Below are 9,735 nucleotides of genomic sequence, written 5' to 3' on the forward strand. Positions count from 1 at the left end.
TTTTTTTTCAAACATAAGTAATTTAATAAACACATGAGACTGCTACAAATGAAGACATGTAATTTAATTCTCCTCAGATGAGGCTGAGCATGCAGCCTCATCTGGCTTGGGGTCCACATGCATTTGCATAGTTTCGCAATTCACCTGAAACCGAATAATGAAGTAGTTTCATTTGATTCAAATCATTGTGAAAATCAGAATCAAGCATTTAATCATAATGTAAGTTTTAAAACATTAAGAGCTGAGCAAAATTGGGATAAAGTACTGCATTAATCTGGGCCTGATGCCACAGGGTCTTCAGCTGGAGACAGCCGTTCCTTGATGTTCCTTAACCCAGAACATCTCCTGTGGCAGGGCAGTAAACAGGAATTGTCCCTGACAGCCCCCGCAGGAAACCCTGGATGTTGAAATCTGGTTGTTGCTCCCCAAGCCTTGCCTCACCATTTCAGCCACAGCCGATGGCTTGCTTTCTCTACTTCCTCAGACAGATCTTTGGTGGATCTACTAAGTGTGGCTCCACGTAATCCCAGATCCTCGAGCAGGCACGATGTTGACCTCTGGCTCCCACCTCTGCCGGATACAGCCTCACACTCTATCCACTCTTGGCACTCTTGGTATCCACTCTGTGACCAGGTCTGCATATTTTGCCTTCTTTCTCTCATGGGCAGCTTCCAGTTCCTCCTCCCATGGCACTGTCAGCTCAGTCAGTATCGCTGACCTCATACCTGCAGATCACGGCACCACGTCTTGTTTTCAGGTGTTGCTGCATGTCTCCTGTGGGAGCTGGAGCCGCCTACCCAGGTCCACTTCCATCTTCCACTTCCGTCTTCCACTTCCTGGTGTTCATAGCTTGCGGGTGGTCTCTTGCTGGTTTGTATCACGGGTTCCCCCCTGCCTGAGGAAGTAGATTCTGTGGCGGCTCTCCGGTGGACTCTGGTTGTTTACCTCCTGCCGGCTTTTCACCAGCACCTCTGCCAGCTTCCTGAGCACTTGGTCGCGCCTCTATCTGAGCTGACCCCGTGTCACTGCTTTTTGCAGCCCGACAGCACATGCTGTTTCATGCTATTTCTGAATCTTCAGCTCTTGCGTGATCATCTAATTCATTCCACTTTGAGTTAAATCAGTCCAAATGTATCCCGATACCCCTGTAGTTAAAACAGTTATCAGCAAAAGCACCGGTTAGGCCCTCCATCTGTACATGCGCTGCTGCTCCGGCTGAACTTCCTGCCAAACAAACAATGCTTGATAATGAAATGGACCTTTGCCAGGAAGTATTCACTGACATTGGCTGCACAGCTTCATTTATTTATTTCTAGAAGCTGGGCTTCATTCACAGAAATTAACCGTGCCACTCAGATCCGCATAACACTGATTAGTCAAAACAGCTGAGCTCAGTTCCATTCAGTATTTCTGGATTCATTCATGTGTGAAACCCGGCTCTCCTGGGAGTCAATCATTAGCGCAACATGATGTGTTGCGCTAATGATTCAGCTGACAGTCACTCAAGCCACTTTAACAGCAGCTGTCGTCATGTTGGCTATTTTTTTGGGCACTTTCAAGACTGGCTCCTGGGGAAAGGGATCAAGATGCGCTTAAGGAGCCAGAATGAGGGGTTAAAAAGCAGACTGTTAAATTTGTATGGCTCAATACATCTTTAAAACCAGATCAACAGATTTGACCACAAATGAAAGAATCAATTGCAGATGCTTCCTGCGAGACAGAAGTAAGTGAAGTGGTTAAAGATAGGTTAAATATTTCTGAATCATCTCTGAAGCGACATCAATATTTGTCAAATAAAAGTCCAAAAAGTATAAATTAGCTTTTAGTCTTGATATATTAAGTGCCTTCAGCTGAACAGGTCAGTCATTTTCTTATTGGTCATTTATATTCATACTACATCAACATTTAAGCAGCATTTAAATGCCGTACAAGAACTGAATTGCAGCAACTGCGTTACTATGCAAAGTGAGAGGAAGCCTCTCTTGTAAGGCGCTCAAATTTTTGTCATCGGCCATTCACTGGACACTTAGGGAACGGGTGACTCGCCTACTCGCTTCCTCCGTGTGTCGCCGACAGGTTTTTCGTCATCAGATGCTATTTCTGCAGAAGCGAATTTTTGATATCCTCTCAGGGGAGCATCCAGCTGCACCTGCCTTTGGCGTTTCTTCGAGCAGGCTTCACTCGTTCCCCGAGGACCTGTTGTATGCTTGTGAAAGAAAACTGTGGCCACGGCGTTTGGCTTTAGTGTCATTTTAAAACTCGCAGCAACCCGTGGGCTCTTCAGCAGATTAGCTCGCCGAAATGCATCGAATGCATTCGGAGAAGTGTCGAAACGATAGATGCAAATCCTTAGGAAGTTGTGTGCATTCACAAACAATTTCTTTCTTCTCTTCTTGTCTCTTGGAAATTGCACCCTAAAGCGACACAATGTGACATTATTCCCTTATATAACGTATCCCAAAGTTAACACTGGTGGAGTCAAAGTTATCACGAACAACGTCTATTCATCATCAACTCAGCATGGACTGTGATAGTAAAACAACAACGGTGCACCCAGGTTAAAATATGCGTTGTAGATTGGGGTTTATAAAGAAATAAGAAGTCTTAATGCTTTTTTTAACAACACATTGCTATATGAGGCAAACAGTAAAGTATTTCTATGCCTATTAGTTCTCCCAGGCCTGGGTTCCTTTGAAAACTTCATACTTCATACAAGGAACATTTTTAGAGACAGTATCACTTTGATCTCGTCTCGGTTCAATGGTGCTGTTTTAATGTTTGACCTGCTACTGGATAAATAATCCAAAAATATACCCTAAACTGGCCAATAGGGGCAGGTCTTTTATTTTGCTCTGAATTCAGTGCATAATCCGTTTGATTCTAAACAAAACTTTAGTCATGTTCAGATTTTTACACATTTTAATTGAAGAGCTTATCTTACTTGCAACAAAATTTGTTTGGGTTGTAGTTTCAGTTGTTTTCCCTTCAATATCATTTTCATTGTCATCTGGGTTACACCCTTTGATATATAATTTGAATTATTGTTGCTCTGAGGGCGCTAAATCCGTTTGTCTGTGGCTTTTTGTTCTGGCTATTGAAATGCATTTTTTTTTTCACTGTGGTGAAATATTGTCCGAATCAAGCTCCAGAGACAAAGGATGCTCCAACCCGTTTCTCCAGCCCAGCTGGCATGGCAGTCAGAGAAGTTGACAAACCCCTCGTGACCTGCTCACCATCCATCTATTTTCAGTGCATAGGTAAAATTGAATTCTGTATCTCCACTTTTTTTTTCTTTTTCCTTTTTTGACAAGTTTCGGCCCATCTTTGCTCTATTTCTTTTTCGGCCCTTATTGGCCTGACTGATGCATGTTAAAAACATAAGTCAATGTAACACCTTCCCTTGGGAAAAAACAACCAGTGTCGTGTCTCACACACCACACGGCAGTCACACAGATTGCAGCAGCTCCCGGCAGAGGGGAGCAGAAGAACATCATGCCGAATCACCCAAAACCTCTTCTATACTGTGCTTAAACTCAAATGTGCATCATCTCCGGTTCATTTAAGAATAAAAAAGGGTCTTGGTTATCTGTTTGGGCTTAAAGTGGAACCTAAGATACTGAATGAAATCCAAACATGCACTGAATAATGAAAACTTGTTTTTTTTTTATTTTTCACAGGATTTAACACACCACCTTACAACATCATATAAAGCTAAACGAGAAAGACAGAGAGAGGGAGAGGATTCAACCCCTCGCTCCAGTACTAAGCATCCTCTATTTACAAACGGGCCTGGGAATCAGCCCCCACTTTAGAACTTGCTTAGGTGTAAAAGACAGCGCAGGAATAAATACATGTCTATCACATTAATGTTTAATATAAACAAATACCTGCCGTACAAATTGCACTTGCCGATGGCTGTGAGGTAAAACACATGGTGAGGGACTAAACATGACTAGACTTCCTGTTCAGTGCTTTTTTTTTTTTTGTTTAATGACAGCAGTTTGTGATGGTGCGCCTGAGCGTTCGTCTTTACAAAAATAAAACCATCACCCACCCCTTAACCGAACCTATAGTGTTCCGCTGAACAGTTGAGCTGCTTAAAAGATCAGATTTAAAAGACTGAGAGAGAAAGAAGAGAGAGAGAGAATTTACCGGCATTTTTAAAACCACAGAAGCGGAGAGGACGTGTCCGTAATGTCACCGGTATCCCCGCTTCAGTGCGTCCGGAGCGGAGGGCAAGGGTTGGGGTGGCGGTGGGGGTTCTCCCTTGTTCGCAGGTCACTCACCGCCGACTGTGCACACGCGGACGCGCTTCGGCGCACACCCTCTCCACAAAAAAAAAAAAAAAAAGTCCGCTCGGTTTGTAAAATCCAGCTTTGTACATTCACAGCTGTGACTCTGAGTAAGGCAGCTTGGCGTTCCCCATCAGGCTGCTGTCGCTGCTGTCCAGCACGACACAGTCCGACCAGATGCCCAGGGTTCCGGGCTCCAGCGTGGACACGAAGCCGCCGGTGCACCGCGACAGGTCGCAGGAGCTGATGTGCAACATGCGGTCCGCTTGGCGCGGGCAGCACAGGAGCCGCTTGAAAGCCCTCCTGAAGTCCGGGCTCCGGCAGTAAATGATGGGGTTAAACGCCGAGTTGACGTACCCGAGCCAGTTGAGGAACACGAACAGGTCCTTGTCCACCACCTGGGCGCTGAAGACGCGCACGATGTTGACGATGAAGAACGGCAGCCAGCAGAGAGTGAACGTCCCCATGATGATGCCGAGCGTCTTGAGTGCCTTCTGCTCCCTGAGCGCCAGGATCTTGGAGGGCCTCTTCTTGAACTTGGAGGTCAGTCCGGTTAAGGTGTTGTGGAACCGGCCCTCGCACTTGTCGATCTTCCTCAGCTGCTTTTTCGCCTCGCCGTACACCCGCACGTACACGAAGATCATGACCAGCAAAGGAATGTAGAAGGATATGATGGAGGAGGAGATGGCGTAAGCCCTGTTGGTGATGAAGTCGCAACAGTGCGGGTCCTCGTAGCAGGCGGTGTCCACGCTGTCCCGGGACCAGTGCATGAGGATGGGCAGGAAGGAGACGAGCGCGGAGATGGCCCAGACGACGCACACCACCGCTTTGGCCCGGGCTTTGGTTAACAAGCTTTGGTAACGGAAAGGCGAGGTGATCGCCACGTATCGGTCGATGGCGATGACGCACAGGGTCTCGATGCTCGCCGTGACGCAGAGGACGTCCACGGAGATCCAAAACTCGCAGAAGAACGATCCGTACATCCACGCGCCTCGCACCTCCAGCGCGGCGCCGAAGGGCACCACCAGCAGCCCCATGATCAGGTCCGCGCTCGCCAGCGACACGATGAACACGTTGGTGAGAGTCTGCAGCCGCTGCGTCTTGGCGATGGCCACGATCACCAGGATGTTTCCGAACACGATGGAGAGCACGATCAAGCCCATCACCAGGCTCATCGCGGCCATCCACTGCTCGGAGACGGCAGCGGCGGCGGCGGCGGAGGACGAGGAGGCGGCGGCGGAGCCCGGCGCGTCCGACGCCTCACTCCCGGTGCCATTCTGGAAGTTCACCTGCGAGGACGCGCCGCCGTCCCCCATGACGGGCTGCTGCGCTGTAAGCGGGTCCAGGTCTGTCTCATCCAGCCCGCCCGGTTTGTAGCGGGGGCGACGTCTCGTCCGCCGTCGTAATTCAACCCCATCTAGAGCCCCGCTCCCGCACCAACCGCCTGCACGGGCTGCAGCGCCGACCGGGACAGAGGAGCAGGCGGAGACATCAAACCTCTCACGACCAATCAGGGAGCGAATGGAAGAGACGGTCCCTTCGCACCCAGTCGGTGCAGCTGCGCGCTTCCATTCACTCTCAGCAACCTCCATCGAGTAACAACAAGCGCATTAATAATAATAATAATAATAATAATAATACCACTGACATACATACAACACAAAATACTGTAGGAGATAGGATATATGTTATGGTAATAATATAATAATTACAATATAATATTATTATTAGATCAAAATACCACTGAAATACATTACAACACAATATAGGAGATAGGATAAATATCATAGTAATAATATAATCATTACAATATAATACTATTGTTAGATCAAAATATTACCATACAATATGGTAATAATAATAATGCCATTGAAATACAATACAACATAATATTGTATGATAATCATGTCATCATTAGAATATAATATTCATACGGTAGTATCACATCATAACATTATAATAACACAATAATAACAATGCAATTATAATATAATAAAACAAAATATAATATGATTATGATATAATTTTATAATATACTGCTAGCATGACATCATAATACAACAACGATAATACTATTAATAATAATAATATTCATTATTATTATTACAAAAAACAAGACAGTGGTGAGACCAGCCATGCTGTATGGCCCAGAAACTGTTACAATGACAAAAAGAGAAGAGGCAGTACTGGACGGTGCAGAGATGAAGCTGTTGAGGTTCTCTTTGGGAGTGACAGCACATGTTAGATGTTTTGGAGAGAAGGTCAGAGAAGCCAGACTGAGATGGTTCGGTCATGTACAGAGGAGGGATAGAGAATATATTGGTAGACGGATGCTTGAATTGGAGCTGCCTGGCAAGAGGTCTTGAGGAAGACCAAAGAGAAGATTTATGGACGTAGTGAGGGATGATATGAAGGTTGTTGGTGTGAAAGAGGAGGATACGGAGAATAGGGTTAGATGGAGAAAGTCGATTAGTTGGGGCGACCCCTGAAGGGAAAAGCTGAAAGATGAAGAAAAGAAGAAGAAGAAGAAGAAGATTATTATTACAAAAAACACACATTCATATATTGCTTTGTCAAGATCAGAATCCAATGGTTATGGTTTCACATTGAGCGCTTTTTGTGGATCAACGAAAAAAAGACAAAAACCCATAGAAATAACATAAAAAATAAATCAAATATAGGTGCATGTTTTATATCTTCCAAACGTGACTATTTTTGCATTTTTTTCATCAATGTTCCAATAAACTGAAACTAAACAACATCATGAGTTATAACAGAAGTTAGATGAGCAAAAAGCATTGGACAGGAGATGAGAGAAATGTTTAACTCACTGGATTTTAAGAGGAAAGAGACATTCCTATCCTTCAGGAAACATTATGCATCCTTTTTTTGGGAGCAGTTCACTGGTTTCTCCCACTTTGTATGTGATGTCACCTAATCTGAACACTTGTGAAGCGTTTCCATCCATCACCCCATCAGAAAAAGTACAACAAGAGGTTTTTCATTAATCCTGCTGGGACTCAGACTAACACACAGCACCCAAAGCATTATGGATAATTACTGTCATGGATACAGAGTTTAAAATTTATAGTCATCCACATCCCTGTGTCCCCTCTATGCTTTTATCTGTAAGAACTCTCCAGTCCTCGGGAACATTAGGTACTAAACATCCAAGTCAAAATCCACATGACGTTACAAAATACAGGGATCTCCCTGTTTTCATCACTTGCCATCGCAAACTTGATTTGTTTGTTCACATGCCAGTTTTATATTTTTATCACAGTATACATTCCTCTGCCACGAGGCCTCTGCAACAGATCTGTGCTAAACTTGCTGCAGTTGAGCAACATGGAAACTGACTTTCCAGGCCAGGGCGCCAGGTCATGCCAGGGTCACTTCAATCCAGGTAAGGCGTAAATTATAATGATTTATTATCTATGGTAGATGAGGGATTGTTTGTGGTCTTTGAACCTCCTGACATGATGGTGTCAGTGAGTAGAGCTAAGTGGATTGGGGAATGTCGGGTGTGGACAGGCCTTTATACACACACCCCGCTGACCCTTGGTAATATGAGAAAAGAACAGTTACAACTGAGTGAAGGGATTTTTTTGCCATCATCGTCATGTCAAAGTGGACCTATAGGTCTTAACAGTGACAGAAAAGCAATTCCTCCAACCCCAATCTCTCTGATTGATAAATTCAGCTTGAAGCATAATGCTTGAATAAAATAAACCTTCTAGAGCAGAGTTTTTCAAAGAGCCTGTTGCGGTTTCACAAATGAAAGATGAGGATTTGAAAAACAACAACAGATATGTTTATAATTAGCTGAAAGTGTCACACTTGGCCTTGAGACACACACAAACATACACAGACACCTACACATAGAAGGATGATTCCATTGTTTTCACAGTATCTTATGACCCGGTAACTGAGCGAGAGACATAACATAATCTGACACACAGCGAGGCTGTCGCTACAGGGTTAGCAGCCTTGCAAATATCCGCACTTACAAAAAGCACAGTCTCAAGACAGAAACACCACCATGGATTTCTTTTTTTTTTCCTATTTCATTATGTGAAGCAATTGGGAACTGTAAAATGTATCCGTAAGGCATTCAAAGACATATCAAGACAAGCTTTATCGTTTAAAATGTGTAATTTGTGTAATGATTGTATTCCCATGCTTAATGAATAATAGCTTTGCAAATTTGCAATTCATAATATGATTACATACTAACCAGTGACTTGAGAAAAGGTTATGGTTCCTCTGATGAAGTTTCAGTTAATGATTGCCAATGGTTTTATATGTAAATTTATTAATGCATTTACCTATTTACTGATTTAGATGTGCAGGCAGAGTCAATAGGTCTGTTAATAATAGATGCTTCGTAAACCCTTATCAATACTACAATCCATTATTTCTTCGGGCTGTCTTGTCTTGTGCGACCTTGTCTTAAGTGAAGTCACGCACGAAAAGTGTGAAAATACAATTGTCAAACATGATATAGAGAGCTTGATCAAGATGTAACACTTTATTTGTTGCCAATTTATATTATGATATATGTAATTTAATTGAGGCAGCGGAATAGTTTTGAATTGACCATAAAGTAATACAAATGATTACAATGTTCTTTGTTTAATTTTGACCTTTAATTACAATCTTTATGTATTTATCTTTGATTTATTATTATTGTCATTATTTTTAAATCCTGCGTGCAATCTACGGTGTTCTGTGGAAAATTCCATATCCTTTGCCAAGGTCTCTCATTATAATTTGATAATGTTATTTTATCTTTGACTGTTTGTCTTGTGAAGCATTTTATAACTGTTTCAAAAGGTACAAATACAAAAGATACAAAAGAAAAACTCATTGTGCAACATCCCTGCCCTGAGACTAATAAAGAGTTATTCTTTCTTATCTCAGGACAATTTCTCTTTTCCTAATAGAAGTTCCACTAAAACGCATTCACGAGGAGGTACCAAAATGGAGCACCAAAACGAAGTTGAAATGATTCATTATTTTAAAAAAGGCGTTGGTGCATATTTTAGACCTCCTCATGACCATTCACCCTTGAAGCAATGTTCCAATATTTGCTGATGCTGTGTTACTGCACAGAGGCCACGTTGAGAGTGCTTCAAACTTTTCATCTGAAAATTCAGCCGTCCACATTTTAGAGTAATTACTCCCTCCCTTGCACAAAAATAAGCAGAGTGAAGCGCTATTGACTGTTGAGCTGCTTTCTCCCACACCGCTTTAGTGAGATGGTGATATTCCACATTGGACATGAGTCATCCTCTTGACCTGCCATGTCAACGTGGGCATGGAGACATAGGTCACAGTTGATGTTTTGGTTTGAAGTGATACCTTCCTGTTTATAGTTGGGGTTGCGAGAGGTGAGAAGCAGAGGCAGCAGTAGAAGCAGAACACGTCTCCAAAAACCCAT

General features: G+C 43.4%; 1 protein-coding gene across 1 annotated transcript; it reads right to left on the reverse strand.

The window, feature by feature from the left end:
- Positions 1 to 3,647: 3,647 nt before the first annotated feature.
- Positions 3,648 to 8,922, reverse strand: adrb1 (adrenoceptor beta 1). The gene is made up of 2 exons (XM_086139874.1): positions 7,124 to 8,922; positions 3,648 to 6,790 (listed from the first exon to the last, which is right to left on the reverse strand). The coding sequence occupies exon 2, from the start codon at positions 5,882 to 5,884 to the stop codon at positions 4,385 to 4,387; it is 1,500 nt and encodes a 499-aa protein (XP_085996000.1). The 5' UTR covers positions 5,885 to 6,790; positions 7,124 to 8,922; the 3' UTR covers positions 3,648 to 4,384.
- Positions 8,923 to 9,735: the final 813 nt, after the last annotated feature.

Source organism: Fistularia commersonii, chromosome 32, assembly GCF_037954325.1.
Source record: "Fistularia commersonii isolate RoL2024-O1a breed Wild chromosome 32, RoL_Fcom_v1.0, whole genome shotgun sequence".
Classification (NCBI taxonomy): Eukaryota; Metazoa; Chordata; class Actinopteri; order Syngnathiformes; family Fistulariidae; genus Fistularia; species Fistularia commersonii.

Bases quoted from the DNA above. Each gene is read 5' to 3' on its own strand.
- adrb1 (XM_086139874.1), bottom strand. From the start codon at position 5,884: ATGGAGGTTGCTGAGAGTGAATGGAAGCGCGCAGCTGCACCGACTGGG.